General features: G+C 39.7%; 1 protein-coding gene across 2 annotated transcripts in view; it reads right to left on the minus strand.

Moving 5' to 3' along the window:
• Positions 1-21,754, minus strand: part of PRMT3 (protein arginine methyltransferase 3) — a 101,938-nt gene that overhangs the window by 14,327 nt on the left and 65,857 nt on the right. Inside the window, exons 12-14 of one of the 2 annotated variants that reach the window (XM_026651389.1) lie at positions 3,964-4,014; positions 3,679-3,766; positions 264-296 (exon numbers count right to left, since the gene is read on the minus strand). In XM_026651389.1, coding sequence (XP_026507174.1) covers positions 277-296; positions 3,679-3,766; positions 3,964-4,014 — 159 coding nt within the window. In that variant the 3' untranslated portion in view covers positions 264-276. The remainder of the gene's footprint in view (positions 1-263; positions 297-3,678; positions 3,767-3,963; positions 4,015-21,754) is intronic. The other variant, XM_026651390.2, reaches the window with a different exon arrangement.

The raw sequence follows: 21,754 nt of genomic DNA on the forward strand, positions 1-21,754 counted from the left end.
AAGCTTTCTAAGGGTGTCTATTTGAAGCCTGACTGGCATCTGTAGGGAGTTCACACAGCACCTTTGCAATGTCCTTCAAATGGAAAAAAAATGTGTGTCTTGCCAATAAAATGTCAGTTGGCTTCTCCGTCTAGTTTCTTTCATTTTGCTGCATTGTTAATTATTAAAAACAAATCCAGCATGCTGACAGCACTCTTTTACTTCATTGTTCATCACCTTCAAGACTCAGATCATGCCCAGTAGGGAAAAAATACAAAAATTACCTTTCAGATTTAATCAGTAGCAAGAGCTTCTTTCTACAGGGTTAAAGCATCACATTTCTTGGTTTACTACATAGTTCTGGCTTAAGTTGATGGTTACAGACAACTCTTCACACGATTATCATTTTGACTAATATCTATTAACTTGGTCTCAAGAACTTCTGACCCATACTGAATCTTTTCCCTCTCTCATTTCCCCACAAACATAATTCTTTCCAGCCTTTCCCATCCAGGTGTGGGTTGTTGTTTTTTTAAAGCAGTCTAGTTGTATTTGGTATTATTAGCATTAACGTCAAAAAGAATACACATACATTTGTTAGCTCTAAAAGAAAAATACACAGATGTATAATTTGAGAATACAAACTGGCATGATACCAGAGGAAGGACTGAACTAGCTCATGCAGCAGAACTGAATAGTCATGCTTTGGCATAATGCAGCCTGTTAAAGTAATACGCAATAGACTCAAGCAGCCGAAAGCATTGCAGACAGCAAATCTAATAATATAACAAATGCTTTACAATCACTTCAGGCAACTCAATTAAAACAAAAAGGTGCTTTTGTGTATTTGATAATTGGAGAATGAGAATTTAATTTTTGATGCCAATTTTAACAATGTTTTACTTAGACTAAAAAAGGTGGACAAAAATAACTTGAGTTTTGGCAAACTGGTTATAAAACCTGCTTTCAGAGTCACTATAAAGTAGATGTCCCCAAACTGTGGGGTACGCTCCACTAGGGGGGACGTGGAGTAAAGTTTGGGCCAGCCCCCACAGGGCTCCGCTCCTGTCCTCACCCCTGCCCCCAGCTGTGGCCCCAGCCTCGGCCCCTTTACTCCTGTCTGCGTCTCCTTCTCTCCCTGGGAGCCACGGCCCCACTCTGGGCCCCGGGGGGTGGGCTGAAAAGTTTGGGGACCATTGCTATAAAGAATAACATTATTTATTTTTTTCTGTAACTGTCATAACATCTTCTCAAGCACCCTTACCAAATAAAATATGGAAAGCAAGTGTCACCAAGAGTACATAATTTATAATTTAGAACAAATAGGTAATAAGTATGTCTATCTTCCCACTGGCTGCAGAATTTTGAACCACTCACTGAACCAAAAGGAAGAGAAAGAACTCAACACTAATATTAAGTCTTTAACCATCTTCCTAGAGCAGGAGCAGGCAAACGTTTTGGCCCGAGGGACACATCGAGTTTCTAAAATTGTATGGAGGGCCGATTAGGGGAGGCTGTGTCTCCCCAAACAGCCAGGCATGGCCCAGCCTCTGACCCCTATCCGACCCCCCCGGCTTCTCGCCCCCTGACAGCACCCCCTAGGACTCCTGCCCCATCCAACCCCCCCTGTTCCTTGTCCCCTGATGGCCCCCCCCCCCGGACTCCTGCCCCATCCATCCCTCCCTGTCCCCTGACCACCCCCAGACACCCCGCCCCTGACTGCCCCCTGCTGCCCCATCCAACCCCTCCTCTCATTCGTGACTGTCCCTCCCACCCCGCTGGGACCCCTGCCCCATCCAACCACCCCTTCTGACTACCCCCGGAACCCCTGCCCGCTCCCCTGCTGCCCCCATCCAATCCCCCCCCCCTCCTGACTGCCCCCCCAGGACACCTACTCCCATTCAACCCCCCTGTTCCCCACTCTGACCGCCCCGCCCCCATCCACACCCTCACCCTGCAAACATACTGAGCACCTGCATTATGATTTTTGCCTTTAGAACACTGCACACACACACACACACACACACACACACACACACACACACACAAAGTAACTAAGTAGTAGAATGAGTCCTTGTGCTTGAACAATAGTATTAAGTAGGATTGCTGATTACTGCAAACCATGTGTTTACCTGAAGCAGGTACTACTGCACTGAGGATGCAGGGGGAAAAATGGTGCCCAGCTAGGGAAATCCTCCCACCTGTGGAGACCTTCCTCTGGGGCACTAGGACCTATGTGGCTTTTGGGAAAGAAACTGGAGGGAAGAGCCAAACGGAGACTGAAGCAAGCAGGAGCAGATGCAGAAGCAGTTTAGGCAACGGACACTAATGCCTGGAATTGATTGTCTGTTTGCTCCAATCCCTTGTTGGCCTCCTCCCTCAAACTCTTCACTTCAGTCTCACCTCACACTGCTGTCATGCCTTACGCTGCTTTCTCACCATGCTCTTCTTTCTGGACTGTCCCTTCCCTTGTCTTTCTGTTTAGACTATTACCTAACTAAACATAATTCCCAAAGTCACAGAACAAAACGGTTGCAGCCATCGCATATTCACTCTTCTTGTGGTGTTATATTCCTTTTTTCCCCACTCTATAGCTGTCTGGTGTGGAGCAGGGAACACCTATTACTCTGCTTTTATATAGTGACTAGCACATTCTTGATCCCATTCTTGGCTGATCCCTAGGCACTACTAGTATACAAATAGTCTTCATGATGACTGAATGTGAGGGGATAAGCATTCTTAATTCACAAGATGGTGATGACAACTTCAGTTACAAACTTATAGCTCAGTAAAAATTATTTTTGTCTACTTTGCCTGTAAAGCTCTAATAAAGATTGATGCTACCAAAAACAAGAGGGAGAAGTTTGTCCCAGTGGACTGGGCATAAGAAGAGCAGCCAGGAGTTCCTGAATCCTAATTCTAGATCTGCCTCAGATTAATACTGTGCCTTTAGGCAATTCACTTGTGCCTCAGTTCCCCCCTCCGTAAAGTGGGAGGTAATATTAAACTACTTAGCCACAGATGTTTTTCAACATTAATATCTGTACAATGCTTTAAGATATACCAAAATACTACTTTAATATTTTCATTAGCACTATTTAATTTCAATGTTCTCAGATGAAATCTTACATTAGAGTTTTGTTTCATCCCGATGGATAGCAAGACATGCTGGGCTAGATCCACAAAAGGACTTAGGCATTGCGACACTCATCATTTCAACTCCACAGTATTAATTTAAGAGCAAGAGCAACAGCAAAACATGTAGTCATTGATCTGATATATTAATTTAAGCATACTTTTGCACTGGCATTCAATAAAACTATACATAATTTGACAAATAGGGAATTTAAACAACTGGGTACAACTGTCACATTTTAAAAAACATTTGTACGATTGATAAATACCCAACAAAAAATACTGCAATAAACTAGTTTTATATTACTCGGCTACAGAAAAGAAAAACAATCTATATCCATTGTAAATGGGCAATTTTTTAAAAAACAAAGCCAGACTATAGTTATGGAAGCAGAATAAAAGCATGAATAGGATGCATTTTCTAGTTCCCTGGTTATTGTAAAATGGAACTTCCAAATCATCATTGTCAAAAACTGGTATCACCATTAAAAACATTTTCAGATATAGCACTGTCACATCAAAAGCTATATTACATTGAAAATAAAAGAAAATAAAAAAGCATACCTGTTTTTACAGAAATGGGGTTCTCCAGAAGAAACACTGTTTGTTTCCAGTGTGTTTTGGTACACTGGGGACCCGTCGAGAACATGACCTGAATTGACAGAGTTCAAAAATCTGATGAAGTACAACATTTTTAATATCATGCTACATTAATCTATTACACAAAACACACTTCAAATGCTTGCAACAGCAAAATAGGCTTGCTCTCAAACACCTTGAGGCGACAAACTGAAAAAGTACAATACATTTGACATAATTAATTTTTAACATACAATCCCCAGTACTCACACTGTTGTGGCAGTTCTTCTCAAAAAATATATCGAAGTAGCCGGCAACCGCCTATAATAAAAGGAAAAAACAAATATGAACAGGGAATATTAAGTACAATAATAGAGACACCCATTATTCTGTACATATTCTATGAGCAAAATATGCTTTGTTGAAGCAGCAAAGGTAACTTCTTCCATTACATAGATCATTTCCATTTTTCTTCAGGGGTAATTCAGGAAATTCAGATATTCACACTATTTGAGTTTTACTGGAAAGCCTATAATACAGAATAGATGGAGACAATTCTTGAATTAATTCATAGACTTATATTTCTAATGCTTCCAAGCATGCCATAAACTTTGTTTTACAACTGAAGTGAAGTCTGTACTTTCAGGAAAAAACAGATATATTATTGACAGACACTCTCTTAAGCAAGACTCCATTTGAAAGTCAAAAGATTAGACTTCTACATTGTATTATACTGCAGCTTTTAATCACAACCTTTCACTTAAAAATGAACACTCTGGCGCAATCGTAGCTATTTAATATTACAACAGTTATTTCTTTAGCTACACACACAAATGGGTAAATCCAGCTCTCTCTTCTGTGGCTGCTATAACATGCACCTAGGGTACAATTATACACATAAAGAGGGGCTGTGGATGGGGGCTTCCTCTCTCCCCCTGAATGACATGGAGTCTATTCTACACATGGAGTCTATTCTACACAAACTCCCTGTGCATGGAGGGCAGGGAAGAGCCAGTACAGGGACCCTCATGTCCTCTATCACAGTGGTTCTCAAACTTGGGCCACCGTTTGTTCAGGGAAAGCCCCTGGCGGGCCGGGCCAGGCTGGTTTGTTTACCTGCCGCGTCCGCAGGTTCAGCCACTGGCCACGGTTCGCTGCTCCAGGCCAATAGGGGCTGCGGGAAGCGGCGTGGGCCGAGGGACGTGCCGGCTGCCCTTCCTGCAGACCCCATTGGCCAGTGGGAGCCGCGATCGGCTGAACCTGCGGACGCGGCAGGTAAACAAACCGGCCTGGCCCACCAGGAGCTTTTCCTGAACAAGCGATGGCCCAAGTTGGAGAACCACTGCTCTATCACATACAGAGGTAAGGAAAAGGAGTTTCTGAAGTGTCCCACATGGACTATTTCAGCAGCTAGTGTCTATGCAGTGGCTCCACGACTGCTCACTGTACCCCAGCGGGAAGGATACCATAAAACTCCCCTCCTCCCTCTCAAGACTCCAGAGAGCCCATTGCCTTCCTGGTACATAGCTCAGACCTTGGATTTATACCTGTGACAGGATATACCAGACCCTCTGATGCCCCCTGCTGGAGGCCTCATGGCCCTCCCCAAAAAAGGGCAGTGGAGAGGGTCCTTGAAGCTGCCTAGAGTGGCTGCGTGGGACACAGCCAATCAGGGCCCAGCAGCCTAGTATAAGAAGAGCTGCTGGGCCAGAAGGAGTTCAGTTCCTTGCTAAGTGTGGATGGTGTGTGGCTGGCTGACAGAGCTACAGAACCCCGGACAAGGCAGCACTGACAGAAGCTGGGGAGAGCAGGAAGGAGCCTGAGCTGGTTGCTGGGACTCCATTAGGCCAAGGCCCTGAGGTAAGGGTGAAGATGGCATGGGGCTGTGGCCCAGGGAATTAGAGAAGTCGCGTGACATAGTTAAAGGGATACAGCAGACAGCTGCTATCTACAGAGTCCCTGAGCCAGGGTCCCTCCCACCCCCCACTAGGGGGGAAGTGGCCTGGACATTGAGGCACCCCAGAGGAGGAACTGAACTACAATGGCCCAGCTGGAGAGATGTAGCTAGGAAGCCCAAGAGGGTGAAGACATTGTCTCCAGGAAGGGAGCACTGGGGCATTGCTCTATCCCAGAGCAGGGACAATCAGAGAGAGAGAGAGAGTGCAAGCATATGCACTCAGCCAATGGGGAGGTCACGAGAGGCGAGTGCACCGTGATACAATACCCAATTAAAAAAAACTACATAAAGATTTGACCTTAAAGGAGGACTTTCCACAGGAAAAGAATAAAGAACATTTACACTGAAAGGAGCTTAATATACCAGTAATTTTTTTTCTTTAAAAAATTAAGTGTCCTGCTTTCACAGAGGAAAAAGAGTTCTTGAGACGCCTCAGTGATCCAAAGAGAAAAGTAATGAAAAAAACCAATCTCAATAAAGAGGAGGCTGCTAAAAAATGATGGACAATGCAATGCACCTCCCACATCCCTCCTCCCAACCTTGTTTCCCATCATCTTCTATTAAGGAAGTACTGTAAAAATGCTTGACAAAATGTGTCCTTAAGGCGGGCTATGGATATACAGTCCAAAAGTCAGCCTCAGAAACAAGATGCTGAGACCTATAAAGAGTCCATGCTCTATTGTGTAAGATTGTCGGGCTGGCAGCTGGGGAATCTCCACCCACTAGGATATCAAATAGGGATTTCCCTCATGTCTCTTCTGGTACATTCAATCAGGACTCCACATGAAGGCTAGTTCATTGTTTCAAATCACATTCCTCCCTAGTGCAACTGACTTGCTTTTGTTAGAAATATTTGTGTCTGAAAGAAGTTTCCTACTCACAGCCCAGCATTTTACCTTTTACTTAATGTCTAGTTAGAATACCAGTCTCTTGCTATGGAAGTGATTATGTAAGTCATAAATTAAGCATTATGCTTTCAGTACTGACTCAAAGAAATGGGCGGTGTGGAAGAAAACACTTAAGTATCTTCCAGAAGACAAAATATGTGACTGGTAAATGGGTATCATGGATGTGAAATATTTCAACACTGCGCAATCTCATGTTTCCCCTCTCCAGCCTAAAACTTGAATAGACCAGGTAATAAATGGAGAATATGGCATCTCTTAAGATGGATCCATCTACATATAGCCATCTTGTTTGATTTTTAACTAATGGCAGTTTGAAAATTCTTGGAGAGCTTTAAGCTCCAATTTGGAGCAATATTCCACTTGGCAGAGAAACCATACCAAGGAGACACACTGTCAATGACTCTCTTGAGGAGGTATAAATGCCAGCCTCTCAAAGCAGTGATTGTTCAGTTCCTCAAGGGCCATCACTCCATGTTGAGAATCCCAGCTAAATTATATACTGGTTTCTAATTTATTTTTTCCTTGGAAAATCCACAATGTTTTGTCAAGGCCTGGAGTCCTCAGATTATCTTGACCGCTGTCAAACTGCTCTTGTTAATCCACAATCTCTTGAGAATGCACAAAGGTCTACTGAATCATGCAAATTCTTTCTGGCTACTAGACTGATACTACTGATGATGAGGTATTGTTGACATGCCTGTAGAAAGGGACAGGGATATAGCACTATCATTTTCTCTGAGGTGTTATTCATTTCTCCTGAAGCCTCACAATATAGAGCACAAGAGGCTTCTATTATCAATCTTGTTCAGTGTCCCTTTAAATACTGTGAACAAATGACTTTTGCTCCCTTTAAGTGCGCATAAACTTATATTAACATAACCAAACTGACAAAGGGAACACACCAGAAAAAAATCCAAGTTGAGTCGCAAACATTCTGCCATATATTTCACTTTATTTTAGCAGTCTCGGATGATGACCCACCATGACGTTCATTTTAAGAACATTTTTGCTGCAGATTTGAAAAAACATGCAAAGAAGGTACCAGTGTGAGATTTCTAAAGATAGCTACAACACTTGATCCAACATTTAAGAATCTGAAGTGCCTTCCAAAATCTGAGGGACGGGGTGTGGAGCATGCTTTCAGCAGTCTTAAAAGAGCAACACTCCGATGAGGAAACTACAAAACCTGAACCACCAAAAAAGAAAAATCAGCCTTCTGCTGGTGACCTCTGACTCAGATGATGAAAATGAACATGTGTCGGTCCACACTGCTTTGGATCGTTATCGAGCAGAATCCGTCATCAGCATGGATGCATGTCCTCTGGAATGGTGGCTGAAGCATGAAGGGACATATGAATCTTTAATACATCTGGCACGAAAATATCTTGTTGTAATTGAAATCAATATACTTGAAAATGTAAAAAACATCCAAAATATTTAAATAAATGGCATTCTATTATTGTTTAACAGTGCAATTAATTGCAATTAATTTTTTTAATCGCTTGACAACTCTAATTTCTGTCAATCCCAGGTTTAATAACAGCTTGTTTTTAGAAAAATACTGTCAACTGGCCAGATTAGCCAGTGACTATGAGAATCACCTACCTATGAAGTTTGTTTTCTCAAAGTAGGACACATCTTTTTCCTTTTAGGAAGTCTTCATTGAATAGAATTTAATACATTTTAAAAGATTAATAAATCAAAACATATTAGCATATTAACACATGTTAAATATGCCAAGAGAAACAGTATGAACTGTGAAGCGAGTTTTCATAATAACCTTCTGTTGAGACTACAAAATCATTGATTTAGGAAGCATATGTTGACTGCCATGAAGCAAGACTCAACATGACCGGCAGTATAATTGATTTTTGACACTCAAACAGAAGTTACCCAAATAGGATTAGAGAGAGACTACAGTTGCTTAGTTGAGTCCATAAACGAAGACCAATAACACAGTGGTTAGATACTCCTTATACTCTAACACTTAGCTATGTTTTCCCACTTTGATTTCCTGTTTTCATGCTTTCCTTCACCAGCGAGCCATACACACAGTAACATTCAGAACTATGTTTTCCTCTTTTTATTACTTATGCAATAAAATCACTGACTCACTAAACTCAGTTAATATAACTAATTCCTTTTAATTCTGAAAGCTACATTACTGAAATCATGCCAAGACTACAAAATCATTCAGTGGAGTAGACTCCCAACTGGAATGTAAGTGTTAGTTACTGAAAACACTATTTAACATTTTAACACTGATTTAAATGAACACTGAACAAGAACTCCCTGTACTTATAACATGTTCTCAGACTGACATTTAACCTCCTGTCTACAGGCCATAAAATAAAGGTATTTACTAAGATATTCATAAAAGGATCAAAACACAAAGCCTACTCTTAAAATCTATTTACTTGATAGAATATACGTTGCTAAATGTTCAAACATTTTAGGCGACCCTTCAAAACAATTAAGTACAAACTTGCAAAGATCAAAATCCTCCTTATGAACGATGATGTAACAATTAAAATTAAGTTTTAAAACCAAACACATTGTTCCAACCTTAGCAGCATATATGCCAAGTTTTCTTGTTTCTAAAAAAATAAAATATAATACTCATTTTCTCAGGCTCTTTCCAGAATGGTTTCCCCTCCCACAATATATTTCTAAGAACTTTAAAGACCCCTCTCCCTCGAAACATACAACTTTCTGTGCTGTAACAAATACTGAAGGCCTGTTGTGTTCTATTGAGAATTACAGTCACAAATAAATCAGTGTAATTATCTGTTTCCCAAAGCATTTCCCCATCTTATTAGCAGGTAAAATAATGACTTCATTCAACATACACCAAATCAGAATTAGGCGTTGGCCCCAAAACAGCTATGGGAAACAAACCAACATTATCCTAATTTTATGTATATAATTTTCATCTAGAAGTTATCAGTCACTAGTAGGAGTTGACAGATTCTGTAACCCATGGCAGCAATGTTATTTAACCTTACGTGCCAGATATCTGGAAAAAACAAGAGGATTAGAGATGTAGGTTAGGATTCTCATCTGCAGTATTTGTATCAAAGTGTGGTTACATACAGGAGATTGGACATGTAAAACTGGCACCTTCGAATTCAACTATCTGCTTACAGTTTATTTCCAAGTCAAACCTGCTCCATTTTCTTGACAGATGGCCAAGTTGTGTGCAGTTCCTACTGACTTTGATGGAAAGCTACCTGGATGACAGAAATAGGTTTCTGATCCCATGTTGAGTCTTTAGTGCTGGCAGATAGGGGGCGCACTTGTCACTAAGCAGATTTTACATGAAAACTATTAATGCCCCAATTCTCTGCTCAATGCCAAGCATGAAGTAGCTGAGCATTGGGCAGATGACAGAAAGGATAAGTGTGATGGACACATCATCTTGGCAAGCTGGCAGAGCTACTTCAGAGGCTCAGCCCAATAACTAAAACAGCAACTGCTGGACACCGGAGGAGCAGCAGATCTTCTGACCGTCCTTCCCACTCATACTCAATCACCCCATTCAGGTTGCCACAGGGGCAGTCTTCAACAGAGCTGCTGCCAGGGGAAGGGAGCCTTTATGGCAGCAGAAGCAGAATTTGTGCCAAAGAAGATAAATATAGTAATCCACAAATCACTGTTTACTGTTCATTTTCTCCCTCTTTGTTTTAAAAACAGTGTTCACCTGTTTATAGTTAGTCTCTGAACTGACTATCTAACAAGGTTGGGAAAAAGCTGAGGTAATCAAACAGCAACAGTCCTCCACACTTTTGTCAAATATTTCTAGCTAATTTCTTCTGTTGCAATTTCACTACCTCATTACTTCACCTTTGACAGCCCATCTATAGTTCCCTTGAAGACTAATCACCATGAACCTTAGCATTTCTCTGGAAGAGGCATTCAAGTATTAGTCTCTGAACAACACACGCTAGGAAACTGAAAACAATGACTTCTAGATTGGTAATAAATAACTGAAGCTGTAGCCTGCCATGAGTTTTGGAAGGATTCTATATGTTAGGAAATACAGCAGCAAGATTATTCTGCTTCTTGTTCTCCATAAATATCTTGTCAGGAGAAACAAATGCTACAAAAAAGATTAAAGCCATCTCAAAGCTAAAGCAGCTAGGTTAATTAAGAAGCAACGTAATATTCATAACTGACTTCTATTGCTTAGACTGCCAAAATAGCATTCCACCGCAGTCAGCATCATTTCAACCAGCTATATGAAAGTAAAAGTGAAGCCTTCTCAAATGGTAAATGTGATAGCTAATCTATAAACAAAACAGATAATTTACGCACAGAATACGATCACTGCAACACAACATAGCCAGGATAGTTCTAAATCTGTAAATAACCTGTATTTATAAAAACAGGTATTAGCATCCTAAACACTGCTCAATTTGGAGATGCAGCTTCAGAAAGAGATCATAATCTGTACCCTTCCAGGACAAAATTACAAGAACAAATATTTGTCACAAACTACAGATATTTTAATGAATTGCCATAGGGAGAGTAGGTAATTTTCACTCAAATAATGCATGTAAAATGTAAAGTCACCACAAATAGTAAGATACAAAAAAGCAAACACATGGCATATGTTGCAGCAATTAAATACCCAATGCATAGTTCTTACATTTAGTCTTATTTTATGACTAGTGAGCGGAAATGAAAACAACTGGATTTTGATTCAAATATATTATAAAAAGTCTTTTTGTAAAGAAAATTGCTTTGTAAACATACAGAATCTAATCTGATCTAAACAAATAAGACTGCTTGAGACCCCATGAGAAGTGGTAAAGACAACCTTACCAATTCACTTAAGGAACAAGGAAATTAAAAATTATCATCATCACTATCACCTGCAGGGAGTAATTTATCATTTTTGCTCATCACTGGTATCATGTTCCAACAGCGTGTGGCTATAGCAGATACAATTAGGCAGCTGGCCACAGAAGTAGGAGGATAATGTGCTTTTGATGGAGTTTATCCAAGCATGGAGATGGAATGCTTGTAATTCATGCAGTAGAGAAAGTTACTACACATCCGTGTCTCAGAAATACAACAGCTATTTTAAAAACTATTTCTGTAAAAAAGAATACAGAACCTTGAGATGCCCTATTTTATAGTCTTCTTGGCACAAACTGATTATGAAGATAAGTCATTTTTAATAGCATGCTATAGCAATGCATAAGTTACCGAATTTAAAACAAAGAAAGTGTATTCTAGAATGTGTTTTGACTCTGATACACACTACAGAAGGCTTGGGTTTCCAACCTGAGTCTGAAGATATTCAAAACTATGATTATGGTTCAAATTAACACATGTATTCAAATACCTCTTATTGTAACTGGCAAATGAGTTCTCAAGTGCAGAAACTGACATTGCTCAAAATTCTAAATTTTTTATAAATACAACTATCCTTCAACTAAAATTACTTTAATCAAAATTAACTGAATTTGTATTTTAAATCACTGAGATTTTAGTATATCAATAATATCATCTTATTCATTTTACCGTTGTCCATCCCCTTTCAACAAAAATGCATACCCTGCTCTTTGACAACTTCTCCTGGGAGTAATGAACAGACACTGCCATTTTCCTCCCATAGGATATTGCCATTCAGCCAGGAAAGAACCAAACAACCTTGATAGGATCATGGGGGAAAGCATTCAAACAAAAGAGAAAGTTCATCAATTGATCTCTGAGAGTAACAAACCATTATATTTTAATCTCGAAACTTGCATACAATTAATAGCAAACACTGAACTTTCAAATACAATTAATGGCATATTTTCCTAACAGAATCTATTGACTGATTTCAGCCAGATGTCTCATTAAAATCTGCAATGACAAACTTAGTTCTCTAACAGGAAAGATGTGCTTTTTAAGATAATTAGGTTTTTTTGTTTTTTTTTTAAAGCAGATTAATTTTGTGAGGTTGAAAATAGGTGGATCTGCACCAAAAGCATAGAACTGATTCATTGTGATCAGCTTGAGACTGTTTCGCGCTCTCAGAGAATTTTCAGAGGGTTTGAGAGCAGAATTTAAAATCAAGGTGATGCCAAGAAAGGAGAAGCTTAATCCTATAAGAGATTTAATTGGAGGAAAAGATTGAAAGAGAAAACTGTGCCAGAGTAGAGGCTTGAAAATTTATGCTTTCAAAGAGCTTTGAAGATGAAGATCCAGATATATTTAATATTAAATAATAAGCTTATAGTCAATTTTAAACACTTAGACTTAACCTTCACATATTTCCCAAGTCAAATGAAAAACACTTCCCAAAAACTCTGCAAAATTGTGTTTAATTGTTCGAACAATTGAAGAATTATATTAAGAAATATGACCATTTAAAGAAACCAAGTCAGTTCTTTTTCCATGGATAATATAGGATAAATAAATTAAAAAAGTCACAGGATCAGTTGGAGTAGTGCTGATTCATAAACACTGCAGAGGCACATTAAACAGGGTGACATTAAGGGTATGTCTACACTGCATTGTAAGCCCAGAGTTCAAACTCAAGCTCAAACCTATCTTCGCTTCCATCTCCACATAAATCATGCTAACCCAAGGCTCAGACCTAGAGTCCCAGGATCCCATCGGGATGGACGGTCCAAGCCTGAGTCAAGTTGGAACCTAGCATTCAAGCTCTATTGCTTTGCAGTGTAGATGCAGCCCCACTGAACCCATGCTCTGGGAGTCTGTCAAAAGTATTCCACAATCTCGTGGGCTGACTTTCTTTGTTCTCTGGACAGTCAAGTTTTCCCACACCGCACCACGAACAAAAACCTAAAGCGGCCAGATTTTGGGAGGACGCTAGAAAGTCTGGGATATGGATGGTTGGACTCGGACCTACATAACTCAGTGTTGATGCTGTAGCCCCAGTTTGGAACCCTGGGTTCAACAATTCCTAACCTGTGGTTACAAATGAGTGTAGACGCTCAAGCCCTAGAGTAACAAATCCAGGGTCTGCTAACTTGAGTTCTACTAACCCTAGGCTTTAGCGGGGAGGATCCCTGACCCCAAGCTTTGACAGCTACACTGCAGTTTTATAGCTCTGCAGCTTGAGTCCCAGGAGCTCAAGTCAGCTAATACAGGTGTTTAATTGCAATTGAGATATTCCCTAAATCTCTCCGTTAATCTGCATTACTTAACTATCTGAAATATCTTACTAACTTTTTATTTCCATCTTATAATTTTAATGTTATTGAAATCTTCTCCACCTATGTAATAGTTTAAGTGCCCTCCCCCTATCCCCCAAATAAATGAAGTTAATCACAGTTTCAGCAATGTTACATTTAATAATGTGTTACTTTTCTGGCATTTATTTCAGTTTTGTCTTCACAGATCACTGTCCCCATTGCCCAACTTCAGTGTTTCTCTCATGGCCCAGTCAGCTCCATTACATTTAATACAAAATATCCACATGTACTGCATTTAGTTGCTTTTATAAGATACTCATAAAATAAACACTGGTGTGCCAGTTTTGCTGACAGAAATTGATGAAGTGCTGGGCTCTTGGGAGCAAGGGACCGTGGAGTAAAATGGTAACTTCTAGAAGGAAGGATGGATCAATCCTCTAGAATATACCTGAAATCAGACTTCAGTAACACTTGCAATGGAGGAAGTGCAAGACTGATGATATTTCGATTGACATACCAGTCAACTAAAGGCAACATGGCCTGATTTAAAAGCACCAAGTGGAAAGCTGTGATTTAAATCATCAATTTTAATCAACTTCTCCATTTGTACGTCAGTTATTTTCTCAAGAAAGGCACACTCTCATTGGCTGATATATCACTAAAATATGTTGATTTACAACTAAATAGAGCCTTTACAATAGATTTGGTATATTTTGTGCTACCTAGGAAGACAGATTTATTTAAGCAACTATATAGCTTAATATTTTCAGATTCTTATAAACTGTACATTTTTAGTATGCTAGAGAATGGTGAATGATACATTGATATATTTACTAGATAATTAACTTCTTGCTCATGATTTGTGTCAAGCTGCATTAGGATAAGTGGAATTTAATTAAACACAAAACAGCATAAAACATTTATTTTTATTAAACAAAACAACCTTAAATGTTTTGGATAGATAAACTTCTCTTAAAATATGTTTCCCATTTATAACTAAATGATTTATTAAAACAGAGGGATTAATTGTAGGCAGCAAATTAAACTGATATTTAAGGTCAGCCTGGGAAAAAATTTCAAATATGCCTAATTTAAAGAGACTGGATTTTAAATTCCTGGTCTACACTTCAAAATAACTACATCGCTCAGGGTGTGAATAATCCACTCCTCTGAGCAATGCAGCAATATTGACTTAAGCGCCAGTGTATTGGTGGGAGAGCTTCTCCGGTCAACATAGCTACAGCCGTTCATGGAGGTGGAGTTAAGCCAATGGGAGAGCTTTCTCCCATCACCTTAGAGCATCTTCACCAGACGCGCTACAGCGTACAGCTGCACCAATGTAAATTTCTAGTGTATATCTGCCCCACATCTCTTGAACATGATAGTCTCTTAAGTTACTTAGGCTGACCTATTGTGCTATACTGATAAAGCCTGACCTCAAAAGTTAGATTCCCCACCCCGTAATTCTCTTTATATAGAAACTCAGCCTTTGATGCCAAGTTTTTGATAGAGGATTCAGAATGAATTTATCATATTTATTTAATTAATAAATAAATTGGGGAATGGGCCACCAAAATACCCAGAGAGAACCTGCTTCAATACTGAAATAAAACCCCCTCCAACTGCACACTCCTAGTTGTCACCTAGGAACCAATACAGAGTATCAAACACCTACAATCCATATGCAATGGGGACCCCATCCAGGAAAGATTTCTATCAGAACCGCCACTTCTGGACTCCAAACTATGTCCTAATCTCTACAAGATCAGCAGCAAGCTCCTCACAGACTAGGACACAGTACCTCAAAGTAGCACAGAACCCTATCAGGATAACAGATGCAAAATCAGCAGACATCTCCACTGGCACAATGATCAACACCCCCACGGCCCCGCAACACACTTTTCAAGATCCATGGGTCCAACACATGCCTATATCTGCATGTGGTAGTGCACAGAGTGAGGTACAAGTGCCCCAATAGCAGCTGTGTGTGTGAAACAAGACAATCACTATGCTCATGAATGAACACACACAGGAAAATGAAAAAAGACGAACACCACCTCATCTGTGGAAGAACATTCTTCACAAAGCGATCTCTCTATATCTGAGCTATCAGTTCTCATCCTCAAAGGAAACCTGCAGAACACTTTCAAAAAATGAGCCAATGTGATAGACTGTACCCCTGTATTCACCCTTTGCACACTATTGTAATAATCTTTGTACAAAGTATGCCTTTTGAGGGATCATTTGAGAACTCAATTTTCTGGTCATTATTGTTCTGGTAAAATATGTGTAGCAACACTGTATCTAAATGTGACGTTATTGACATGGACTGTGACCGTATAGATCATTGTTGCAACCAAGGTCCTATAGTTGCACCAAATCTTGTACAAAGGAAGTCAAGTAAGGTGTCTATGGAAAGGTTGTAATTTGCTGGTTATGATTATGCTGTCCGTATATGTGTATCATTTTTGTATTTTAAGTTATGAATATTGGCTATGTACTTGTATCTCAATGTGTTTGATGCTACTTAAAATCAATGAAGCATTTGGTCAGCTTCTTGCGAAAGGACTATTCTGAGTAAATGTCCAATCAAGAAACACTTAACTGACAATGGACTTTGGGAGATGCCAATCCACATCTGAGCTTTTCTGGGAACGTTCAAATTAACATGTAAACAATGGCATCGGCCTGCAAAAAGCTGAATCATTCATGGACATGTGATTTGTCCAGGTGGCTACAAACTCCATCTTGTTGCTGTGATTTTGCACAGAAGAACAAAGGGATTTCCGCTCACAAGAGAGAATATAAAAGGCCCTGGAAGCCTCTCCATTTTGTCTTCAGCTGGCTCAAGAGATGGCCTCTCCATCCTAAAGAGATGCCTGAAAGAAACTGGAACAAAGGACCGTAACTACAAGGATGTGAGCGATTGCTGGACCCAGGCCATAAACCACAACGTTGGTCTGAAGAGGACTGGATCCAGACTAGGAAGGAGTTTAGTCTGTGAAAGAAGCTTATTAGGACATCTCTGAGGGTGAGATTTACACCTGTATTCAGTTTCCTACTGTATTAGGCTTAGACTTGCGTGTTTTGTTTTATTTTGCTTGGTAACTTACTTTGTTGTGTCTGTTATTACTTGGAACCACTTAAATCCTACTTTTTATACTTAATAAAATCACTTTTGCTTATTAATTAACCCAGAGTAAGTAATTAACACCTGGGGGAGCAAACAGCTATGCATATCTCTCTATCAGTGTTACAGAGGGTGGACAATTTATGAGTTTACCCAGTATAAGCTATACAGAGTAAAACAGATTCACTGGGGATTTAGGCTCCCAGAAAGACTGAATACTGGGTTCTGGGAAAGTGAATCTTAGTTTCTGTAAACTGCAGTGGGGCTTGGCCCAACCTCTTTGTCTGTGCTGTTGCCAACTGGTGTATCCAGCTCAGCAAGATGGGAGTGGAGGGAAGCCTTCTCTGGCAGGGGGGGTTAGTCCTCAGTGGTATCCCAACACATCTAGTGACAGTCTTGAGGGAGTCTCTGTGACCAAACCCGTCACAGTAACGTTATAAGATTCCACTGTATGATGTTACTAAAACATGTTCCAGGTCTGGGGAGTGGCCAAACCAGTTCCTCAAGCCAGATGTAAACAAGGTCAATAGGCCATTACCTGCTAAGTGGCTATTGAATGGCAGGAAGAAAAGTCTGCCTGGCGCCATGCTCCCAGCTGGAAATGGTTCTCAAACAGAGGACAGGACTATGTTAAGAAGCGGCAGACACCCCAATGGACCCCCACCCCGCTTCTCTCTCTGTCCATCAATTCACTGAACCAGAAGGAACAAAGGAAGCAGCCATTACACAGAAGAAGGGGTCCTGGCCTAAGGAGTTTGGCCAGTAAGAGTGTTAAGAGCATGTGGTGAGAAAAACTCAAGTAAAGTTAGGCACTAGTGGCTTTTTATCTTTATTTGTCTTGTAACCATTTCTGACTTTTATTCAGCATTACTTGTATTCACTTAAAATCTCTCTTTGCAGTTAATAAAACAATAAAACAAGTTTATCTAAACCAGTGTCTTTGAATAGAAACGTTTGGGAAACTCTGTTTGAGATAAGATTTGCGCATATTATTGCTATTAATAAAAATGATGGACTTTATATAAGCTTGTATTGTCCGGGAAAGGGCTAGGCAGTACAAGACATACATTTCTGGGGGGAAATCTGGGACTGGGAGTATTTTGGGGTTCCTCTGCAATGTAATTCAGGCTAGTGAGAGCTTAGGTGTGACTGGCAGGCTATATGTGCACCCGGACATAGCTGTGAGTAACTTACGTGCTGCAGGCTGTTTGTGAGCAGCCCTGACGGGAGGCTACAGTAGCAAAACAGTGGAAAGGGCACCCCAGGCTAGAGGGCAGAGGTGGCACAGCTACTCACTAGTCTAGATTGTACCATGTCACAGCCATAACTTTGCCAGACACTAAAAATCATGGACTGAATAGCGACACTGGATTTATGGCTTATTACAACTATCTATAACCCATTAACACCCCACCCACAATTACTTCCCCCTCTTCTCCTTTCCTCCCTATGACTGGAGGCCTGTTAACAGGCCACCTCACCTTGCATAGTCCTTTGAAATATGTGTTTACTTATGCTCAACAATCTCTTCCATCTGGTATTTAGCTGTGACACTGAGTAAGTTTCCCAGACCTGAAGAAGAGTTCTGTTTAAGCTCAAAAGCTTGTCTCTCTCACCAACACAAGTTGATCCAATAAAAGATATTACCTCACCCACCTTGTTTCTCTAATATCCTTGGACCGACACAGTTACAACAACACTGCATACAACAAAGTACAGTGTCATTTTTATGTTAAAGAACAAGAAAGTCAGAGCAGGTACATACATCATTCTCTTTTATCAGGTACAAAAAAAGATTTTAGATTTTCTTCCTAGAGTGTAAAATATAAAATAGCATATTAAAAAAGTAGAAGCTGATGCATTCAAGGGAAGTCTTGTAATGCTGTTTTCAAAGCACAAAACTGTACCTCAAAAATTCCCAATACAAATAATGGACTTTTATTGTTCATTTACTGCAAGGTTAGGCAGCCTGATATGACAGATGGACTGTCAGCCTCTAACTAAACCTCCACGCTCCATCATAAAAGGAGTGGAAATTCTACTCATAAAATGTCAATAATCCGACATGATTAAGTGCAAAATACTTGAGAATTCTACTTGTTTTTTTAAGACCTGCGTTAATCAGAAAATTCCAGAAACAAACAACTAGAGCTCACAAAGCTTCAAAACTTAAATCAACATCTAACCTACATTACCTTAAAAGAGTTGCACAGCAATAGAAGGCGATTTTGTAAAGGTCCAGTATTAGAAGAAAGTGATACTTTAACCAATATCCTGTTTTGCTCTATTAAACAATACAGGACGACAAAGACCACGTGGAGTTCTCTAACTGACCATAATTATTCAAAGAAGGCCAAAGAAATCAGTGTCATCTACACCAGCATTTTTATTAGGTCACAAGGTCAAGAAATCATTTTGTCACAATTAAAAAATAAAATGTCTTCAATTTTTTAATTAGGCAATATTTAACATTTTATTATGAAATGTTTATGCATATAACAGAATTGCATTGAGAATTTGCACATTTCACTTTGCTTGACACATTCAATGAACAAGAGAACACAGTGTTAACCACAACATTTCAATTTACAAAAAACATGGAGAAACACCCAACAATGCATATTTTTACACCTCTTGACACACACGGCCAATAGCATTATAGGGAGGTACATGTAGAAGAGCTAGGAAGTGGTTAGATTTTAAGATTTCCGGACTACTGTAGCTAATTTCTCGATTTTAACATTACATTAATGTGAGTTTTTTAATTCTGTATTTATTATATGGCTATACATATCCTTTTGCCGAATTTGTGACGGCATATGTCAGAGGAAATGCACATCATTTTAGAAATGCAATCAATATAGAAAAAGCAAAGGAATTTAACATGTACACTAAGCTGCTGTCCCTTCATATTACTGTTTACATACTCATTTTTGCCTCTCTCTGTCCTCAATTCTGTGACGTACTGAGCACTTGCTCAGATAGCAGGCATCTACAACTCCCACCAAAATCAATTTGAGTTTAAGATGCACAGCACGCTCCAGGACTGTGCTTTCAGCACCTATTACAACAGCCCATTAATAAAGATCACCCTTTTGTTAGGCAAATCCTTTCTTATTTCAAACTTCTCAATCAAATTTGATATGGACATTCATAAAGTGATACAAAAGAATGCCTTATAATACACATTAATTGGAAAAAATGCACAAAAATGCAATTTTAATTGAGAAATCAGATACACAGAAGACAGGAAATTCAAAATGTAACATCACTGCAGCAATTCACACTTTCCTACTTATTTTTATGGTATACATTTAACAAGCAGTTACACATTGAGAAAACTTTACAAAATTGTATGCATCTGCTTTCCCAGGGTAATTTAAAGTAAAATTTCACTAGATTTTTCCCCTCACTATTGTCTCCATCATGGTAATAGGTGGTCTGGTAGATTTTGTGCTTGAACTTGAATCTTTTGATGATTATTTTGCAAGGCTGCATTTGAAATACACATTTAAATAAGAAAAGCAGGCATTGAAAATAATTCCACTTACATGCACAGTGCCTGTGACAGATGGCTATGCCTGTATATTTGATCTATAGTTTTGCATTGTACTTCTGAACATGTTTTAAAAAGGGCTTGTCTACACAGCAAGTTTAGTGTGCAGCAAGCCAGCATGTGAATCTACAGCTCATTAGCTTGCCATGCACTAACTCGTCATGTGGCCCCTGCTATGGCAGGGTAGAAGTTCCATAGCATGCTTTGACATACATCGTTCCAACAGTACGGCAAAGTGCACTACAGCAGTTATGGAACTGTTAGTGCGCCATAGCGGGTCCACATGGCAAGATAGTGTGCTGTAGATTCACACGCTGGCTTGCAGCTCACTTAACTTGCTGTGAACACAAGCCCACAGAAATGTTTCTACTGAAAGCACCCAGCACAAGAGCAATGGCCCTCACTAATGCCTTTGGGTGCTACCATAACAAATGATTAAATAAAAAACTATAAGAAAACATTAAGGTTGACGTGATAAGCTCCAAGAGATTGGAAATTCAATTTTAACAACCTTAATTCTGCACATGGAGTGTATATATTAAATAGTCTGATTACATGTTTTCTACAGCCTTGTAAGGTGCCTCTTAAGATGCGCAATAAATGAATTAGGTATATCTCATGACTTGGGATGACAGACAAAAGTAGTACAAACAGCTATGTACATACATAGGAGTTTAGAAAAAGTTTGATATTTTACAGCATTATATTCTCTAGCTATTCCAGTGCCTGAGTGCAATCAGCAATTGTTTAAAGCTAAATGCAGACAAAACAGGTGCAATGCACGTGAAAAGTAATAAAGCTTTCAGTGAAGAAGCCAACGCTTTACCTCCCTCTCACCTGCCATCTTGTGAAAACTGTATGTATGGAATCTTGGAGGCCTTTTGGACTCCACTAATAATGGATACCCAAATAGTAACAGCTAAAAAATGCCCCCTTCCCTCTACAGATGGGAATGGGGAATGTTCCCCTGGCTAACAGACTCAGATATAGCAATTTAGCCATATATTTTGACTGACAGACAGTCTCGACTATTCCCATACATCATATCCAGAAATGAAACAGACAACGAAAAAGATCTAGCTGATTCAACATGCAGCAGTAATACACACTGCTAATCAACACAGGTTCCCAATTAATGACTCGATTGAATTTAACGTCTTCACCTTGATTTTTAGAACAACCAACAGTTAGAAACTGGTTATTTTAAGAGCCCGCTTCTCCCTCCAGAGGAAGATCTACATTGTTGGCCGTGCCCTTCAGGAAAAATGGGACCAGGACTAGAAAGAGTTGGGAAACAGAGCCTTATTGGTTAACGGCTGTAAACACTCTTAAAAGTGAATAACCAACCTTCAGAAC

This window comes from Terrapene carolina, unplaced genomic scaffold (assembly GCF_002925995.2).
Source record: "Terrapene carolina triunguis isolate 2854851 unplaced genomic scaffold, T_m_triunguis-2.0 Scaffold96, whole genome shotgun sequence".
NCBI classification, from domain to species: domain Eukaryota; kingdom Metazoa; phylum Chordata; order Testudines; family Emydidae; genus Terrapene; species Terrapene triunguis.